The 21,366-nt window shown below is 45.4% G+C and overlaps 3 protein-coding genes across 4 annotated transcripts; 2 read left to right on the top strand and 1 right to left on the bottom strand.

The window, feature by feature from the left end:
* Positions 1-90: 90 nt before the first annotated feature.
* Positions 91-11,947, top strand: LOC110827801 (uncharacterized). Its single transcript, XM_087358825.1, has 4 exons — positions 91-1,524; positions 2,257-4,261; positions 5,485-5,644; positions 7,239-11,947. The coding sequence occupies exons 2-4, from the start codon at positions 2,288-2,290 to the stop codon at positions 11,531-11,533; spliced, it is 6,429 nt and encodes a 2,142-aa protein (XP_087214951.1). The 5' UTR covers positions 91-1,524; positions 2,257-2,287; the 3' UTR covers positions 11,534-11,947.
* Positions 11,942-14,378, bottom strand: LOC110827807 (uncharacterized). Its single transcript, XM_087359048.1, has 2 exons — positions 14,268-14,378; positions 11,942-13,385 (listed from the first exon to the last, which is right to left on the bottom strand). The coding sequence occupies exons 1-2, from the start codon at positions 14,331-14,333 to the stop codon at positions 12,651-12,653; spliced, it is 801 nt and encodes a 266-aa protein (XP_087215174.1). The 5' UTR covers positions 14,334-14,378; the 3' UTR covers positions 11,942-12,650.
* Positions 14,379-16,291: 1,913 nt separating this feature from the next.
* Positions 16,292-20,907, top strand: LOC110827804 (uncharacterized). Of its 2 annotated transcripts, none has more exons than XM_087359043.1 (5): positions 16,292-16,431; positions 16,860-16,894; positions 17,133-17,304; positions 17,689-18,031; positions 18,612-20,907. In XM_087359043.1, exons 1-5 carry the CDS (start codon positions 16,369-16,371, stop codon positions 19,358-19,360), a joined length of 1,362 nt encoding a protein of 453 aa, XP_087215169.1. In that variant the 5' UTR covers positions 16,292-16,368; the 3' UTR covers positions 19,361-20,907. The 2 variants fall into 2 exon arrangements, with proteins under 2 accessions (XP_087215169.1, XP_021915514.2); XM_022059822.2 differs by having other exon boundaries at positions 16,293-16,431; positions 17,145-17,304.
* The last annotated feature ends 459 nt before the right edge of the window (positions 20,908-21,366 follow it).

The following is a 21,366-nucleotide window of genomic DNA, read 5'->3' as shown; positions in this document are numbered from 1 at the left end:
TATTTATGGACCTACAACGCTAATTCGCTTGTAATCTCTTTCATTCGACGGGAGTACCGTAGCACAATACAACAAAAATGTCTTCCATTCTGATCTCAAATGACATCACACACACACGCACATTTCATTGCTTATAAATAAATAGTGCGTACATTTATAAATCAAGTTGGTCTATGTTGCGTACAGATACAATGGTTTTAAATTCATAACAACTGCAGTTGAAACGCACAGTCGATCGACAGTCATAAACAAAAATCAGACAATAAAATTATATGCTCCTAAATGTTGTTTTTCTGTAACCACAATGGGAATGTTCAACGCCTTAACACATCGACGTAGGCCATGCAAGCGAGAATTCCAAAATGCCATAAGAATTATTTTTCATGCCGATACTAATGACAATAATATTACCAAATAAAATTATGTCATATATAAAATAATAATGTCAGGTTTCTGCGACCTTAACCTTTCTGGATATTATATAATGTCAAGACATGTGAGATTACTGACAATAATTATTGTAATCGAATGTTAATATGGTGCAATTAATTTTATACAAGCCCCTAATTAAATCATTGGTAAACGAGTACGTGAAAGTTAATGACAGAAAATTCAACTTTCAAAAATTCTTCTCTCATAATTATAAATCGGATGTACAGTTCCTTTGTAATAAGGGGTAAATTTAAAAATCAATTTCACTAATGACGAGATAAATATAATTAGATGAATTGTTCATATTTTGTTAGACAATAATAATTTATTATATATTTACGATATTTATTCCACGTTAAGTGTACTGTTTCCCTGTACTTACGGACAATAATCACCATAGATTGTAGATCGCCAGCCCTAACTAACTCTTAAGAGAATGTACAATCTTTTAAATTGTTGTAAGAGTCGGAATATCGTTGTACAATAATAACCTGGTGTTATCATCCCACTTGAGTTGACACAAATAAAGAAATACCCAACATTCTAACCTCAAAGCCGTTATCAGTGACGTGTATATTTTCCTTATCAGTTCCACGGAGTTACCACGTGACCGCTCTATTTCAGGCAAGAGAAAAATTTCTCCCAACAACCAGACATCGCCAATAACATCGAGATCAAACCTACAAACTACTTCAGATAATTGTCTATTGTAAATGACGAACATTCGGTCGTGATTCTGTGAGTACAATACATGGATGTCAACCACGACAGTCGTTTAACAAATGCCCTGCATTGAAATTTATCAGCTGACCACAGGGTTTTTTCATAAAACTGGACCGGAAGCTTTATGGTGTCTGAAGAACCTTGAGACAGGATACGGTCTCTTACAATCCGGTGTGACAAGAAATGAGCGTGAATGCCCCGATATTCGACCTTCAGTCCGTGCTGAGGCACGTATCGCGTGGTCGGCAGGTAAGTGGGAGAACAGGGCGGCCCACTGACTCAGTGCCTTATCGAGGAAGCAACCATCGTCGAGCTGAACGAGGACAAGTCAAGTGCCGACGAACCAGACGCTGCGGATGGAAGTGACAAGTAAGTGATGTGTGTGTGTGTACTTATTATTTTCACTTTTACTTATTAAATATGATTCGAATGATGGCTGGGAGACCTAGGCGTAAATAGAAGGATATTATTAAAATGGATATTGAATAAACAAGATGTGAAGTACTGTTAGGGTTTGGATGAAGTGGCGGGCTCTTGTGAACACGTCGATCAACCTTGAGGGCGGAAAATTCTCGACCGGCAGGCACAATATGAATTTTTGTTTTTCAGGTAATGCCCATCACCATGTAATTCCGTGAAAAACAGACTATACATCGCGATAACTGAAATCATCTTGTTCCAAACATTTAATCAATGATCTCTGATCTACTGGTCATGTGTCATTACAAATCAGTTACCTACTACGTCCGCATCGGAGCATGACTCAGGCAGCGAACGTGTTGCTACCTGCCCGGCAGCGTCGGCATATCGCGAACATGAATCATCGAAAGGAGAACTTATGCGAAACGCGATAAGATATTTCCGAACAGCTTAGCGCGCGTTTAGTTAGTGAAAGTACACATCGTCCCGCGCGGTCACTGGGACCGTGGGTTCGAATCCTACTCGAGGCATGACCGTTCTTTTCTCCTGTATAGGTAGAGGCCTTGCGAATATTAGCTTTGTGAAGCTTAGATTTCTGAGGCTCATATTAGGGCCCTACCAAATAATCTGAAGCGTCATGCACGTAACTAGAAAGCTGATTTGTGAATGTTCTGTTTTCAGATCGTCATTTTGTGTAAACGAGCAACAAGAAATGGGCAGCCAAACAGAGAAACTCAACGCATCTTTCCTAGAAGCTATCTGGTCCAGCGATCTCAAGTATGCCAAGAGATTGCTGAACGAGGGAGCGGACATCGAGACGGCGAATGAGTTCGGCGAGAACGCTTTGCGCATAGCAGCTCAGAACGGGAGCGTGGAGTGCATTCGGCTTCTGCTCGAGCGAGGTGCAAAACTCGACTCCAAGAACGAGCAGGGGGTGACCGCCCTGCACACCGCCACTATTTTCAAAGCTCTGGGCTGCGTCAAATTTCTCCTGGATAAAGGCGCGGACGTCAACGCCCGGGACTCAGAGGGCGTCACCGCTCTACACATAGCCGCACTCAACGAGCACTTCGACTGCGTCAAGATGATTCTCGAGAGGGGCGCAGACGTCAAGGCGAAAAGCACAGGAGGGTGGACCCCGCTGCACACGGTCGCACAGAGTGGACATCTCGACTGCGTCAGACTGCTGCTGGAGAACGGAGCAAACTCAAACGAGAAGACGGTGGCGGAAGGGTGGACCCCGCTGTACGTCGCGGCAGAGAAAGGTCACACGAACTGCGTGCACCTGCTGCTGCAGCATGGAGCGAAAGTGAACTCGGAAATCCTGCACGTTACCTCTCACGATTCTCTTAAGGCACTCCTAAAGAACGGAGCAAATGCCAACGCAAAGGACAGCAGAGGGTACACCGTCCTCCACACGGTTGCTGAAAATGGAGACGTCAAGTCCCTCGAGATCCTGCTCAAGTACGACGCAGACATTCACGCAACAACACCCGAACGCGATTCGGCGCTCCACGTATCAGCGTCCAGCGGTCGTCTAGACTGCGTCATGATATTGCTAAAGAAGGGAGCCAATGTTCATGCCAAAAACGTCTTGGGACTGACAGCCCTTCACAAAGCGGCGGAACAAGGGCACGTGGACTGTGTGAAGGCACTGGTTGAGAAGGGCACAAAGGTCGATTCAAAAGACGACAAAGGCGGGACTCCACTTCACAAAGCTCTTGAGAGGGGGCACCTCAAGTGTGCCGAGTTGCTGCTACGTCACAGGGCAGATAAGCACGCGACAACCATATATGGGCACACGGCTCTGCACAGGGCTGCGAGGTGCGGCCATTGGGAATGTGTCAAGATGCTGATCGACAAGGGTGCGGACGTTCGAATGAAGAGTGCCCTGGGCAACACGGCGCTGTACCTGGCTGCACAAAACGGGAACCCAAACTGCGTAAAATTTCTAATCGAGGTTGGAGCTGACGTAAACGACAAGAGTAAGGGTGGGTGGACAGCTCTGCACATAGCGTCACAAAATGGTCACATCGAGTGCGTCAAACTGCTACTCTCGCGCGGAGCTGACGTTGGGACGAAGAGCGCTGGCGGGTTGACGCCCGTCCACGTTGCGTCACACAGCGGTCACTCAGACTGCGTCCTCGCGCTCGTGAAGAAAGGAGCCGACGTGAATGCCCGAGGGAGCGACGGCTGGACAGCGCTGCACCGCGCTTCCCAGAGTGGACAAGCGAAGTGCATTCAGACGCTCCTCGACAACGGGGCGACTGTTCACGAAGCGACCGACGGCGAACAGTGCACAGCATTGTACATAGCCGCTCAGAACGGACACACCGAAGCGGTCAAGATGTTGCTTCGTAAGGGTGCGAACCCGGGAATGCAGACCAGGGGAAAGTGGTTGCCACTGCACACTGCTGCCCAAAATGGGCACCTCAGCTGTGTGGAGGAGCTGCTGGAGAACGGAGCGCCAGTGGACGCGAAGAGTTCCGTGGGGTGGACTCCGCTGCACTGCGCAGCACGTGGGGGAAGACTGGCGACCCTGAAACTGCTCCTTCACAGCGGCGCCAAGCAGGACAGACGCACGGTGGACGGGAAGACGGCTCTGGACCTGGCCACAGAGCACAACCACGCCGACTGCGTCAGCTTTCTCACCAAGAAGAGGTCATCGAGGATCACCAGGAGGAAGTAACACGATCACAACTCATTCTCGCAACATATTTGTTCTTATATAGAGTACGAGTAAAAATAAACTCTTCTATCATCAGCTAAATATTTGTGGCTCTTGGGGGGGGGGGGGGGAATTCAAATTACAAATCTGCAGTTTACCGTTCTCGAAATTCAACCGACACGTAAAGTGTTGGAACTAGTTGCCGCGAAGTGCAAGTTTTACGTTAATATCGGAAGTTCACAGCAGATGGAGAAGTGGTTACCACGTGAAATGATAGCTCTATGATCTTTTTATAGTAAAATAAATTTGTAAAATCTATATTTCTCTAAGTATAATAGCTTGTTATCCATAGACATAGTCAAGAAATTAAATTTGAAGTCATTTTCCCACGCTGTGCACACTACAAACACCTTGATTTTATAATTCAACGTTTAATGATAAGAATGATCAAGCGGTCAATAAATGTACCACCTGCTGTAACATAAGTGCATTTTGTATGTATTGGTTCATTATTATTCTCACTGTAAACAGCGATTATTTCCTTAAACAGCGTTAACGAGTTGATCTTTGTAATGGTGAAGCGTCGTGTTTTCTTCGCGGTACGGACTGGATTCTTAAACCGGGTTAACAATACGTTTCCGTTCTATGAACTAATATCAGTTTTCTTTAAAATACACATTTTTATGTTTATATATTCAATTTCTTTTACTGCGTCTCGTATTATTGTCACTTCCCCCTCGTTTTCAAAATATTAATCTGAAAATTTCTTCCACGAACATCAATAACTATATTAAAAATAATTATTCGATTTCTAAACTATGTTCTTCGTCTGACACACTCTGAAACTGATGAAAATGTGGGTCCATTAGAAATCAATGGACCTTGCTCACTCATTCCCCCACCCACTGAACTAGGTTTTGTGACGGAATCGGTCAGAAAAAAACACAACCTTATCGGACCACCTTGAATGTTATCGGGTACAACGCTACGCAATTTGAGGCACGAAAGTAGGACCTGCCTCGCGATCTCTGTATGCATCACAAGGTCTCACTCAGCTATATCTTACAGCCTACCTCCTAAGTATAGTTCTAATGACGTCATGTATGATTAAACAGATAAACAATGTTAAATTAACAGCGAAGCGCTAATCGTCGCTGATATCACAAAGGAACACGCCGCGAGGAGAACTGAAGTGTCGTAACTGTGTCTTCTGACGATGGACTGGTAAGTTTGCTCTCTAAGTAGTTGGAAGTGTCACAGGTGGTGACAGGAAAATCGCTCTGGTGGTCTCAGAAAATATTTGCCGTGAAAAACCGGTAAACGAGGTACGACAGCGAGAGACGGGGGTCGAAACAGATATCCTAGAAAGTTCAACGCAAGGACAACTGTCGCTGTTTTCAGGTACGTGTGTGTGTGGTGGAAGGAGTATCCGATTCTTTCACGGACTATCGCCTTGAATTTCGTCAAATAATACCGACGCCACAACGAATTATGTTTCAAACAGTACTCAAGAAACCCTAAGAACAAACAGTCTATATTTTGTGCCATATTCAAAATCCTTTCTCACTCTAGAAACACTCACAATCGCTGTCTTGATGCAATGTTGCAAGTTGTAGTAGACATAAGTGAATTTGAACGACGCTTATCAGGCGATTAAACGTACCCTTTCAAACTAGTTTGTACAATCTGAAAACGTGAGTGTTTAACGTCGAGAGATTATTTAAATAAATCCCAGTTATTATCATCGTAATTAAGAAACTGCTGTCGTCAGAGGCCTATGGAATACGCAAACTGTCTCGAGCACGAAGGTGGTGGCTACCTGCTCCTAGAAGGTAAACGGCCTACTATGTTAAATTAATTACGAGAATATTTTTATATGAAAAAACACTGATATTTCCTACAATTTAATGTAAATACTTGCTGCAAAGACAAAATATAAATGTCTCTGGTTCCATGAGGGTTAGTATGAAACTGTTGCACATAGACATTCTTGAAACAGGGAAATCTCGTTGAACATGCAGGACTTTACTTCCATAAGGTTGGCTGCGAGAGGGATTGGGTAGCCATCTTGATGTTTCAGACAGAGTTTATATAACGATTATCTGCGTAGGACGGATGCGATTAAAAACGCATACAGAATTTTTTGTGGTGGGGGGGAATTCTCAGAGTTCCATTCGGAAGATCCAGCAAGGTCATATGACAATATTAAAATTGTTCTCAGGCAAGTGAGTTGCGATAAAGTAAATTTAATTTCCTATGGAATTAAATTTGTCTGCATTAACAGCACATTTAATTTTGGAAATGTTTGGTGATATTCAGTTTACAAAATGACCACCTGTTATCTGGGAATATTAAAATATCGGCAAAGAAAACTGAACTTCTATGTCTTGTTATGTACTAATGAGAAATTGATGTCTCAAGGTAACGGACCAACAGATTGAGTTTTTGAACTATGAACCAATAAACCGAAATCAGACCTAAGAGACGGAGAGTAATAAGAAGATAGAGAAAATTACACAAAGAGTAACATTATGATTCATATCGGGGTGATATGCAGTGCCCACTGAGATGAGAAGTATGTCTACAGAAATAATTAACATATAAAATCCGTCAGCCACTTAAAAATATTCGCTCTCCCACTAAGAAGCATCACCCGTTACTCTAATTTCTGTATAGTCAACACCGGTCTCCGCCACTTCGTGGCGAGCGGACGACCGGATTTCTGGAGCCCCGTACGAAGGGCCTAGACAACTTAAGGAAAGATTTGCACATGGGCGTATAACATTACACCGCGTTTCAAGAGATAGGTTTTAAGGGCGAATAGTTATACTAAAGGTAATTGTTTTCCTTGGATTTTGTAATTATATTTCGTTCACATGATTGTAACGCAATAATTCAGATAACAACTGGAGAAATGAAAAGATAGACTGACTGATAGATAAAGAAAGAAGGCAGACACGAGAGTCGGTAAAACGGCTTAGCTTTCTTGGTCCAGATATGGGAAACTCGCTGTTGCACGAGGCTGCAGGGGCCGGCGACGAGGCACAACTGTCCCGTCTGCTGGACGAAGGAGACATCGGGGAACGGAATCAGTTCGGGGAGACGGCGCTACACATCGCGGCGGGGTATGGCCAGACACAGTGCGTCAGACTGCTCCTGGACCGGGGCGCGGAGACGGACGTCAGGGACAATAAAGGGAACACAGCTCTTCAAATCGCGAGCGACTACGGCAGGACCCACTGCGTCCAATTCTTGCTGGACAGAGGCGCCCAGATCGACTCCAGGAACGAGACGGGAATGACCGCACTTCACCTCGCCACACTCGGAGCGCGTGCCGACTGTGTCAAGCTGCTGATCAAGAGAGGCGCTGCTGTCAACCTCGTCACCGAAACCGGGGAAACCGCCCTCCATCTGGCAGCGACAAGGGGAGACGCCGAAGTCATGCGGTTCTTACTAGATAACGGCGCGGACATGGATGCAGCCAACAACCAGGGTGAAACCCCGCTGCACTGCTGTCTTCTGGGAGGGAATCTTGAATGTCTGAAGCTTCTGGCTGAGAACGGTAGAAACTTGGGTAAACCTGACAACGAAGGAAACACCCCCATACACGCTGCAACTGGCGGTGGGAAAGGCGAGTGTCTGAAAGTCTTGCTGCAGTACGCTGCTGACACTGAAGCCAGGAACGCTGACGGCTCAACATACCTCCACGTGGCAGTAGCTAAGGGTCACGTTGAAAGTACGGGGATACTGCTGTCCGCGGGCGCTGATCCAAACGCAACGAACAAGGCAGGAGAATCCGCACTCCATATTACTGCTGAAGCCGGGCACACAGACTGTCTCAGGGCACTGGTTGATTCCGGGGCGAACATTAACATGAAAGATCCCAGGGGTCAGACGCCATTGCACAAAGCGGCTGCCTGCGGACAACTGGACTGCGTGATAGCTCTCCTAGATAACTCAGCAGACCCGACAATTACTCGCGAGGATGGCTACAATTCACTCCACGTGGCATCGATCGGTGGACATCCTGAATGTGTTGCCGTCATATTGCAGCACAACCGATGGGTTGCAAACACAAACCTCAGAGTTGGGACCGCGTGCCAGCTAGCCGCGACGGAAGGCCACTTGAATGTTCTCAAAGTGTTGGTGAAGGCAGGCTGTGACATCAACGAGAATCTTGAAGATCAGGGCACAGTGCTCCACGCGGCTATGTCCCACGACCACTACGACTGTGTTGCTTATCTCCTGGACCACGGCTCAGACGTTCATGCGACGAATCGACAAGGAGCGACAGCTCTGGAACAGGCAGCGTTCGACGGGCTCTCTCGCTACGTGAAACTGTTTCTTGAGATGGGCTCAAACGTTAACAGACGCAGTTACAAGGGACATACATGTCTCCACATCGCAGCATCTCGAGGTCACACTAACTGCACCTCCGTGCTGCTAGAAAAAGGTGCAGACGTCAACATAAGAAACGACAAAGCGTCAACCCCTCTCCACTTGGCGATCTGTGATAATAATCTCGGTTGTGCAAAGCTGCTGGCACAGACGAAAGGCGCAGACCTCAACATCAAAGACTCTGATGGAAACACACCGGCACACGTTGCCGCAGCGAATGGATACGTGGATTTTCTCGCCCTCTTGTTGGAACACGGAGCAGACCCAGAGATCAGGAACGATTCGAAAGCAACGCCTCTGCACAGGGCTGTCGCGCACGGCCACTTGGAATGTGTAAAGCTGCTAATTGAGAGAGGTGCGGACTACGACGCAACCATCCACGGCGGCAGCAGCATGTTGCATCTGGCATCGTCCCGGGGACACACCGGCCTCGTGGCATACCTCTTAGAGAAGGGGGTTGACCCGTCGGGAAGAAACGAGCAGGGTGCTACAGCAGTTCATCTCGCCGCGTTTGAAGGTTTCGTGGATTGTCTGAGACTGCTGACCGAGAGAGGAGCCCAACTTAACTTGGACTGCGGTGGGCAAGGGACGGCGTTGCATGCCGCAGCGTCAAGAGGCCATGCCCACTGTATCGCGTATCTCCTGGACAACGGGGCGGACATGGAAATCGTCAATGAACAGGGAGCAAGTGCATTCCATATGGCGGCCCTTGAAGGGCAAGTAGAGTGCCTGAAACTGTTCCTCCAGAGAGGATTTGACATCAGTGTCGGAGGTCACGGCACGGCCCTTCACGCGGCTGCTTCCAGGGGTCACACACACAGCATCGCGTTTCTTTTGGACAACGGGGCAGATCTGGATGCCAGGGCACAACATGGAAACACCGCGCTGCAGGTGTCGTTGACAGCGGGGCACTTGGAATCCACCAAGTTGTTACTGCAGAGAGGTTCTGACGTAAACCAGAGTGATGAAGACGGGGATACTGGCTTGCACATATCAGCCGCTCACGGAGATATCGAGTCCCTTGCTGTATTACTTGAAAACGGAGCAAACGTGCAGGCTAGGAATGGGCATGGCGCCACTCCTTTACACTATGCGATTCACGAAGGGCACGTGGAATGCGCTGATAGACTTCTGGCAGCAGGAGCGGATGTTAATGACAAGAACGCGGGTGGCGGAACCGCTCTGCACACTGCAACATCACTTGGGCTATCGAAAATTGTGAGGTTTCTATTACATCATGGAGCGGGCTTACATTCCACCCTACCTAACGGAGATATGGCAGTGCATATAGCAGCAAGGGACGGGAACGCGGAGTGTCTGAAGATCCTTATTGAAAATGATGCTGACATAAACGCAACGAACTGTGCCGGATGCACACCACTCTACCTGTCTGCAGAATTCGGACATGAAGACTGCCTGAAAGTTCTACTTGAAAAAGGAGCTCATAAAAGTTTTAAGACCGAACACGGGACAACAGCTCTGCATACTGCAGCACAGAATGGTCACACTAAATGTGTCACCTTGCTCGTCGACAACGGAGACGACGTGGAAGTCACTAACGACATCGGAGCAACGCCTCTGTTCTTTGCCGCCGTCGCGGGTAACCTGGGTTGCGTCAAAGCTCTCCTAGACAAAGGAGCTGACATATCAAGGAAAACAAATGACGGGAGCACAGTACTGCAAAGTGCGTCGGCATTTGGAATGATGGAGTGCATGAACGTTCTGATAGAGCACGGCGCCGACATAAATGCCAAGAGGTCCGACGGATCCACGGCTCTGCACCTCGCAGCTCAAGAGGGCCACGTTAACTGCTTGAAGATGTTGATAGATAAAGGTTCGGACCCAAATGAGCAAGATAAGATCGGAAGGACAGCCATGATAGTAGCAGCAGAGAACGGCAATGTAATATGCATAAAAGAGCTGATTGACAGAGGCGCAGACATGAATATAAGCTCAGGCGAAGGAAACACCGCCCTACACGCGGCTTCTGTGTTCGGCCACCCGAAATGCATTAAGGTTTTGTTAGAAAACGGCGCTAATCTCGTGGCGACGACTCGACAACGAGCGACGACGCTCCACCTCGCAGTCGACGGCGGAGACAGGGAGACTATCAACACCGTACTGGACAGAGGGATCGGCGTCAACAACCGGGATGCAGATGGCGACACTGCCCTCCATGTGGCGGCGATGAACGGTGACGTCACGGCGCTAAGGAACTTACTGAGCCACGGTGCTGATATTCATGCAGCCAACAAGAACTCCGAGACGCCATTACATGCGGCCGTAATTGAGGGCCACCTGTCTTGTGTAAAAATGTTGCTTGACAGCGGTGCCGACGTCAGGAAGAAGACCCTGAGAGGGGACACTCCACTGCATGCAGCAGCCTTCTGCGGCAGCGTCCTCTGCGCCGGACTCCTGCTAGAACACGGGTGCGATATCCACGCGACGAACAACCGAGGAGAGACGGCCGTACACGTCGGCGCCAAAAGGGGTCACCTGGATTTACTGAAAGCTCTGTTTGAGCACGGGGCAGACCTGAACACGAAGACGGTTTATGGGAACACGGCACTGCACTTTGCGGCCATGTGGGGTCACTTCAGCTGCACTGAGCTGTTGCTGGAGAATGGGGCAGACGTTCACTCGCGAAACAAGAAGGGTTACACGCCATTGCACTGTGCGGCAGACAGCGGGCACGCGGACTGCGTGAGCACGCTCATCGAGAACGGGGCGCCGCCAAACCTGAGGGACTACAACGGGGCCACGGCACTTGACGTCGCCAAGAGGAACGAAAACAACAAATGCACTGACGTTTTGTCTGACATCGGCGGGAAGTTTTCCAAGAAGCGGCAGGGGATGTCCAAAGCCATCAGGAGATTTTTCTACTGCGTTTAATCACTGGCGGTGCTACGTTCGTCATTTTTGCGGTGGAAGATAAGACGACATAAACATTTAATTCTGTAAAGTAGGCTTGGTCTTAACTGTCGGAGTCGGCTGTGGTAATTATCCTTACCAATTCTCTAAACCTGTAGCCAGTGTATCAATCATCGTGATTTGCTCGTCTTATGTTCGCTATTAATCTACAAGTTCCCGCTGAAATTTCTATGGCCAATACACCCTAATTGCAATAAATAATAAAAGAAACATATGCAAGGTCTTATGTAAAGTTCTGTGTTAAATTAAGTAATGCTGATACTCGGCAGGTAAAGGAAGATGGAACTTGAAGCTGGTATGTTTTTGCAGAGGGACAGCAAGGGTCACGCCGTGTATGAAATAATAAAAAAGGGCACATGTCCTCGTGCATTGAAATGTGTACACATTAAATCTTTATTAAATTCTATCAAACACCTCTAACGCTAAACATAAAACGACATCCCTCAGACATCAAGATCCCAACACTGGAACACATTAAACACAAGGAGTATAATTGCATTGGCTGTACACCGCATGGTCTCTTACCTACGTCACACGATTTTTTTAGACTTTCATAATGCATGCAAGACTCTAATCGGCTTTAAAATAATCCGTCGAATTTCATCCGCCCGGTAGGAACGACACGGTGTGACAGGTAAGGCAGATTATGAATTCTAACTCTGTCTGTTCTATTTAAGATGGTGACTGTGGTAATTCTGTGTAGGTGAGAGTTTAAAGAAGCATAACTCAACGCAGTTCTGAAGACGTAAGCTACTTTAAAAAATACAAATACCGATTGGACTAACGCTTTTAATACGTAACACAAAAACAGTAAAACATTTATATACCTCATCTGCTATAATGACAGTTTATGATATGCACAGAAAATTATCCGGCAAGGCAATTCAAAATTGGAAAGCTGCGAGTGTGTCTAAAACTTCGTCACTTTGGGCGAAACTTCCCTTCTAAGACACTAATTAATAAAGGAAAATATGAAACTTTTGGGGCTGTAGAAACAGAGAAACGGAGAACAGTGTTCCTGATATAAATGTCTAAATAATTCTGCCCAGAAGAGAAGTTTTTCTTCCCACATATTTTATTACTCAATTTCGCAACGCTGTTTGTCAGAATCAAACTTACTGCCAGGTGGACATTCCCTCTCAAAGACTTCAAATTTATTCGAGCTGATTAAAACACATTCGTGGTACTTCTTATCGTCGCCCTCAACTGGGAATAGACCTTCCTTCTTACACACAAAGCTGCATTCCTTTGTCTTGATATCAAACTGCTCTCCATCCCTGCATCTGAACACCAAAGTCGTCTTGTTACGTACGCAAAGGCCATAAACGCTGGGATCCTTGGGGTAGACGACGTACTCAAACGGAACTGCGTATTTACACTTGATGACCGCGCAGTCCGCGCTGGTCCTCTGTCGGACGCACGACTTCTTCTCGTGGCTATAGACGTAATTAGCGGAGCAAGGGTACGTGGTGGCTTGATTCTTGACACAGAAGTGGAACTTGTGACAGTCGTCCGGGTCAGGAACGTACCCGTCGACGGTGCAGTGGAACAGGGTGGGCTTCTGTAACTCTGGTTCGCATCCTGAGGAAGGCTCTGCTCCGCACACCCCAGCACTGCAGTACGGCTTGGCGGAATCTTGATCCTCGCAGTTATAATCACCGGCATTTAGGAAATCCCCGTTCGGAAGGGAGACGCAAAACGGTGCGCTGGTACAGTTGTTGCAGATGTGTCCGTCTTTACTGCATTTTTCTCTCGGAACGGATTCTTCTGTAGAAGGCAAGGCCACTAGGTCAGTGGAACCCTCTTCACACAGCTATAAGGGCCGGAAAAGAAAAGTGTTGCGTCTCTAAATCAATATACGATTTTGGAGCAATATTATTGGTCTATTATGAGCGCATTCTTCAAGCAAATGCATCGACTACTTAGAAATGAACATTAATGGTTAATGTCTGGTGTTACACCATGACAGACTTTCACCACTGCAGTTAACTTAATGTTATCCAGTTAAGCAGTGTTCCACAAAAAGAAATTGACTACTGGCGTTATAATTGTTCTGAAGGCGACAAGATTTGTATTAATACTAACTATATCCGCCAAAAACAGTCTTATAAAAAGCGTACAATCTCTAAACATGAGAAATTAAATAATACGTTACATGACAACTGACATCTGGTTTTAGAATTTAAAACAGGTACGAAGTTCGTCAAAGAAAAATTGATTTTCCTTTAGTTCTAAAGGCCCCGACAGGAAGAAACACAAATAAGTCTCTGCATATCAGACGAAAATACTTAAGGCACTGTGCAGCACACACCTACATATACTCACTATAATGGACAGCAATTTTAAGCAAGCAGTCTATTTCGAACACTCCGCTTCCTTTCCTATCTTTTCCAATTCATTATTCAAACTATTCTTTCTGAAACGAAAAGTTTATGGCTCAGTTTCGGACCGACGTTTCTTCTACGTGTCGGAAATTCAAACCATAAACGAATATTAATTTCAAAGACGCATTACCCTGCAATGCAATGCACAGTTTGTTAAACGATTAGTGAAACCTTTTCGGCATTGGAATTTCAGAGCAAGAACTTTCTACCTGTTTGTTGTAATGAAGAGGTTTTTTTCCAAAAAAAAAAACAGTCGTCAACCGGACCTCATCAAACGATTCTACAAGAAATAAAAACAGATGTCAAATTACCGCAAGAGAAGCTGTGAGCACCAAAATCGCCAGTGCGATGAAACCCCGTCTGCTGTGCGCTTCCATTCCTGACAGTCTCGATCCATCCAAACCCTCCGTCCAGCCTTATATCCCTTTGCAGAAGTCACGCAAGAATTGCGAAATTATGTTTGTGATCCCAATGTGACCCCGAGTGTTATCTGAGGTATTTGTGTCCTTACGTTGTATCAAAAACGCCCATGTTTGAAGTAAGATTTTACGTTTCTTCTCTTGCCTCAATGGCATGGCGCCGGGCTTGTAAATCTTGTTTATTATACAGAAACGCCTTTCCACGAATCTCACCTCATAAATTTTCTTAAGTTGTTTATGCGAATCGAGCTCAATTCCCGGTGAGATATTAAGGACAAAACTCATAATCTAGGGAATGACATTGACAAAACCTAACCTCCAAGCAAATTCCAGGATATATCTGAATCAAGTTAAGCCACGACCGCTTCCTTTCCTATCTTTTCCAATTCATTATTCATTACGCAACGTACCATTCGACGCTACGTAGTCTGAGCTCCTGAAAAGGCGTCGTTAAATAAAACATTTAGAGCGGACTATCAATCCAATCAATAGCACTGCCTGATATTTCAAAGAAAGGCATAAATACATTCTTGATACATTTATATACGTAATGAAGACATTCCAGAAAAAAAAATGACAGTCTTCAGTAATGTTGCGTCGCGCAGTCTCTTCGGAACTGACCGATCGCCCTGACGATGGAAGCAGCAAGTACCTCCGAAAAATCGGCGAGTTTCTACGAGAATACAATACGCTGCAACCCTTAAGACCGCCAACTTCGAATTCTCAGACATGAACCACAGTTTGCGTCCCAGTGTTCGCGAACAAGAGGAAAACACCAGCTGTCTACACAACACATGTGTACGACTTTTTATGACAGAGAAATACAAAGAACGCCTTGCCGTTTCATCTGCGTAAACACCACGAGGATGCACGCGGAGTGCTCTGCGACCTACTTCGGCCAACCTAACCTAACAAACTTAGCAGCAGGAAAAGGAACCCGCCTTTCACTGCACACTCCATAGAAACAAGCAACATTTTCAAAATGCGTACTCCAGTTTTCAGAGAAGTTCATTACCGTGTTCACAAGAGCCAGCCACCGGCCCCTTTCCCGATTATCCCAGTTCACACCCTCCCGTAACAGGTATTGAAGACCCATCTACTTCTGGGTCCCCCAAGTGGCCTCTTTCTTTTACCTCGTTCATGAAGGGTTCTTGCGAACACGACAATAAGCCTTCGTGTTTCACAGAAGGCGGGAAATTCCTTGACCAGCTAAGCGTGTGTCAGCTTCTCAAAGTCTATGCCCCCATTCATTAGAACTGCAACTGTGTCTCAAAGGGGTACGCGAAGACATCTTAGGGGGTACGTGAAATTTTAAAAAAATATATTAATTTATGATAAACACTGAATAATCAGTAATGTAATTTATTTAATTTATTTTAGATGTAGATTATATACTATGTATAACTTGAATTATACACCAACAACTTTGGGGGTATAAATTGAAGAGAAATTATATCTGGGGGTACGCGAACAAAAAAGGTTGAATACCACTGGTCTACACCACCAACAAGTAGGAATCCACACAAAAATTTCGTTGGTCTGAAGATTATTTCCCATGTAGTGGAAAGAGAGGAGTGGGGCAGAGGTTGTGGCCTACTTTAAGGTAACGTACCAGCATCAGCATGGGGAAAATACAGAAAACTGAATTGAGGATCCAGTCGACGAATGGAATTCGAACCGCGTACTTCCAGAAGAAGAGAGAGACATGCCACGCCCTTGTGACTTCACAAATTCTTTCTTCCTGAGAGTCGGACACACGGACACATGCATACTTCTCTACAAGGATACAGCCCAGATCAGGGGCTTAATTAAGTTTGCTCTCCTAGAAACGCGTAACCTACAAACTCATTCTTCTGTTTACATTGCACTGTTTGATCAATTGGTAGCAAGAAAACAGTACTTACACCACAGTGCAAAGTCTCGCTATAAAACCATTACGAAGGATTAACACGGGTAAACCGGTTGTCATCGTGATTTTGAACTCCGAGATACAATGCTTCCAAGACGTCTTTCTGAAACGTTTCTCCAAGCAACGCTGACAATCTTCGTCGTACTGGTAAGATTTCTCTCTATTTCCTCGTAAAATATTATAATTGCCGGGATTACGAGAATGTCAGAGACGCATCGAGCTGAAACGTATGGCAATGTGCGCCTCATATACGGAGAACAGGGTATCCCCCCCCCCCCGGGGGGAGGTGTGAGTGTCTCTCTCTCTCTCTTTTTTGAAGACTTATATTCCAGCCTCCGAGGATAACCTACTAGCCCTTTCCAGTTTCAGTCCAACGTTCACAAGGTCTAGACGTCTCTCTTTTACCTCGTGACGACTGTCTTCTGGGTTGTTTCGCCGTCTGTAGTCCGGCCATTGTGGGAAAAAAAAGCACATCTGAAACGTCGGTAAACTTCTAACATATTACACGGTGCAACAATTTCATTGTGAGAACATGAGATAAAAACACTGACAGATTATTTCCATTTCATTTCCAGGTGCAACATTCTAGTTCGGAATCAAACCTCGAAAGGTAATGTAAATTTATTTATTAAATTGCAGTATCTACGTGCAGACTACTCACAAAATCCCTCCATTGAGCACTAACCTGAGCCAATCGAATACATATCTATTTTAATATTATCCTTTCATCTGCGCGTAGATCTTTTAAGTGGTCTCTTTCCTTATTCCTTGCGTTAAATGACCTATGAACCTGTAAGTTTCACATATGAACAGACAACACAAGCTAAGCCACAGTTAACCCGAACAAGGGGTGTCCACAGTGGCTGCAAGGGGCCTGGGGTTTTTCCGCACCCAGCTGACTGCGCCCAATTCCTGATCTGCGCAGAGGTTCACGGGAAAACATTCGTAGCCGAAACAGTTCCGTGTCCAGAGAACTACAGCTTCTCAGTGCCTGAGAAAACGTGCGTCCGCAGTGAAGAGGTAACTTAACGAACCTACTGTCCTCCATCTTCAGAAGAATTAACGTAACGTTGCTTTATTACGGTACTAAGAATACACAAATTTGGTACAATCGATTACTATCATGGTCTTCACTTCCTGTGGGTGACGAAAATTTCTGAGCCAACAAAAGTTAATCCTTCAGAACCCTAAAATTCGGAACGTCAACGGGGAACGCATTTCATACTTAATTTAAAGTTCACAAAACACTACGTCATTAGAACACCACATCAAGACAAAGGCTCAAACTTCACGTATGACGACGATGGGCGGGAGGCGGGGCAGAAGAATGAGTAAGCAGGACAGGTGCTGAGAAATCCTGGACAGCATTTATCACAACTTGTCACTAGTAACTCTCCTGTGCAGTGTGTACCCGTGACACATCCGCCGAGAAACAGGGTGACCCGAGCCGATGGTCAGAGAGGATGCAAGGCCTCGGGTCCATACTGCGAGAGCTGCGACAGGCTAGTGGTCTGCGCCAATCTGGGGGAGCGTGGTCTGACGGCTCTGACCAACATCAGCTGCTCAGAAATAGACCCCGACATGAGCTGCAGCAAGGCCTCCTGCACGACGCAGCCAACAACTACACAGCCCTGCGAGGACTCCGATAAAGCGGGCTCTTTCCGCTGTCTGCAACCGGGATTTTTCCCGGACCCTGTCGACTGCAAGCGGTTCCACGTCTGTGGCAGTGACCTCAGTCACTTCTCAGGTAAGCAGCCCCACCGCGGGGTCACCTGGAAGACGCTTGCGACCTGCCTTAAAGCACTGTTGCAGCTTCCGTCTGGACGGACTAAAGAAACGCCACGAATTTCTATAATATCTACCACATTCCATTTCTCTTGACTCCGAGTCCGGCAAGAGACTTCAGAATACAATTATCTGAAAATTTAAGTAAATTTAAAAAGTAAGTTCGTAAATTTTAACTCGTGGTATGGATGAAACATCTTCAGTCTTATCCACTAATGAGTAAGAAACGACACTTGTCATGACAAGAAAAGAAAGTATTGGAGAAATACATAAACGTTTAGGTTGACGGTAATTAGTGTCTCTAAAGCAACACAAAAGTGTGATTCAACTTTCTATTTACGTCCAATTAATATCGGTGGACCAAGTCTTACAATTGGGTAAACTACGAGAAATTATGTACAAGTGACAGATCCGATGTACACAGGTTGTTATGAAATGTAAAATGAAGACAATTGCCATTGGATAAGAGGCCGGGTGGGCCCCGGAGTCGGTCAGGATGCAGAAGCTGGAGAAATCCTCACGATGTACTCAAATAATTTCAGGAGAATGTGACGACAAGTTCGACGCCGACCTTGGGATATGCACGAGCGTCGACCCGGACAACGCGAAACCTCCAGGACCAGAGACGGAACATCAGTGCAAGAACCTCGAAAAACCGTGCACTGAGCCGAACGTGTCACCTGTCCCCCTACCGACCTACCCCTCATACTACGTCATCTGCATCCCAGTAGCCACAAAGAACCGCAAGTCGCCGTACACCTACCAGCTATCGGTCGGAAAGTGCCCAGGGCGCCAGGTGTTCAATTCCGAGACCATGGCGTGCGAATTCTCATGCACCGGAAAGCGAGGGAGATTCCAGGACCCCGACAACTGTCGTTCGTACATAGAGTGCTCAGGTAACGCTGCAGTCAAGAAAGACTGCCCGGATAACTTCGCGTTCCACCCGGACAGGAAATTCTGTTTGCCAGAGTCGATGGTGCAGGGGTGCCAGAGGACGAGGGCCGCAGTAGACGCCGACGCCACCACGACGCCAGCTACACCCATCACGACGCCAGCTACACCCATCACGACGCCAGCTACACCCACCACGACGCCGACTATTCCAAACGAAGGGTTTCGGTGCCAAGCCAGCGGTGCGTTCCCCGATAAATCCGACTGTCACAAATTTATAACTTGTTCGCGTGTCTCCAGAGGTGGCAGGGTTTATTTCCATATGCGCAGAAAGCAATGCCCCTTCCTCACTTTTTTCAATCCGAATGGGTACTGTCAGTTAGGCTTCTGCTGGAACTAGTCACAGCAATTCCCGGAATCAGCCCAGTTAAATAAATGTTTGTGGCTTCGCGTGAACACACACACAAGCTTTGTCTGGATAGAGAAAAGGAAGTAGTCGACTTTCTCATGCTGAGTTTCGAGTTCGATAACCGGAAATGGTAACTCAGCGTGTGGGCCCATTTACATTTCTATTGAAGTCCATTATATTATACAAACAGTCCCCCATAAAAATTATACACATTATATTACAGAATATTAACATTGTGGGTTTTTTTTCATTTTTTTTTTTTTGGGGGGGGGACATCCCGTAAATTGCTATTGTGATATTGTCACCACACATTAATATGTAGTACCTGGCATCTACTTTGCCCACCTCTGATCTACTGTAAACTGTAGACTTCAGTGTACGAACCGTGAAATTTTCGTCGCATTTGAAACTCAGTTCCCTTCATTGCAATCATGAACACAAATACAAGCTATAAATACTGACGACCTAATACATGTGAATTAAATGTTGTTTTTTCAAAACACACATTCATGCAGAATGTATAATCTGCCCACAATATTTATTTTCGTAAATTGACGTCTGGCAATTTATAATTAATTCTGTTTTTTGCAAGCCCGATTGATATGGGCAGTGCAAACATCGCTTATTCAGCGATGTATTTAAACCAATAATTACCGTATGAAGTTAAAAGCAATAACAAATATCCCACCAACGAAAATATTTGCAGTTGGGTTACTATAAACGAGACTGTAAAGTTTAATCAGAGTTGAGTTAGTCTGCAAACTTCCTTACTGTTCTTTGCACACGGTACAACATTGGTCTTGATGTTTATTTACCACCAACAACAATCTTCTGTTGAAACCGGAAATTAATAGTATACAGTCCCTACTACAATGTGCAAGTCTATAACCACAAATTTTAATGTTAAGAAAATAAATCATCAGTACATATATAGCAGCCCATAACACAAGATTCTGCTTAGAGCCAACATACATGTACACCACACTGCGAAGTACCCAATAGAATTTACACATTACAGAACTATCTTGAATGTCAAGCATTCAATTATTCGCTATGACGCATTTCTTTATAAATCTGATAAAGGCTGCATTTTAATCAATGATTTATTGCCGGTTTGGTTTTAATAAGAAGTCGCCCACGAGACGTATTTTCTAGGACAACGCCACCGTCACATTTGATTACACATGAAACGTTCACAATACGTAATAAAAATGGTTACCATTTCAAACAATATCCTATTCCCTTTGTTCGTAAACACAACGGCCAACTTAAGATATTCAAAGGCAAATATTGCTTAACTATAAACAAAAAATAAAGTAAAACACTTCCATACCTTCGTACAATGCAGAAATGAAGAATTCGCTGGGCAACCTCGGAAACCGGCGTCATGCTGACTTAATGGCGCACCAACATTAATCGGCAAATAAGTTCGTCAGTAAAACAGTTAAATATAGCCACCTTTTCCCAGTCCGCACTCACTCACAATGTTATATGTATTCGGTTCCGAATAAATAACTCAAAACTTTTCAAATCGCAAATGTAATCTGTTTATTCAACAAACTCCAATCACGCCACATTCAAGAGAGATGACAGACGACACAAGACTACCAACCGCACCGTCAAATTATAAAGTACCTGTTCCCACAGTGAAGGATAAAATTACCTCAGGCTAGAACGACCTGAAGCAAAGTCGTCCTCATGTACTTGATCCACAATTTTCCGCACCTTTAAATCTACACTATTGAACGCATCATTCGAATGACTGTTCAAATGACGGAAAATGCACGAAATCAATGTCTTAGCATATTCATTTATGTGCTCTAGAATCCAAGAACTAGTGGAAATTTACCTCCATTACCATACACATCTTAATGAAGTGGTGCTTTATAATTATCACGGACAACTTAACTTCACCATTACAGCAACATACACAACACCTAGTTTTGTCAGACTTTAAGTTTCTCAGTGGTAAAAATTTGGATTGTGGTCTTCACTTC

This window comes from Zootermopsis nevadensis, unplaced genomic scaffold (genome assembly GCF_977971745.1).
Source record: "Zootermopsis nevadensis isolate Lab colony 2312 unplaced genomic scaffold, Znev_1.0 Znev_ptg000030l, whole genome shotgun sequence".
NCBI lineage: Eukaryota > Metazoa > Arthropoda > Insecta > Blattodea > Termopsidae > Zootermopsis > Zootermopsis nevadensis.
The sequence above is the reverse complement of the archived record's forward strand: the minus strand, read 5'-3'. Positions and strand labels throughout refer to the sequence as shown.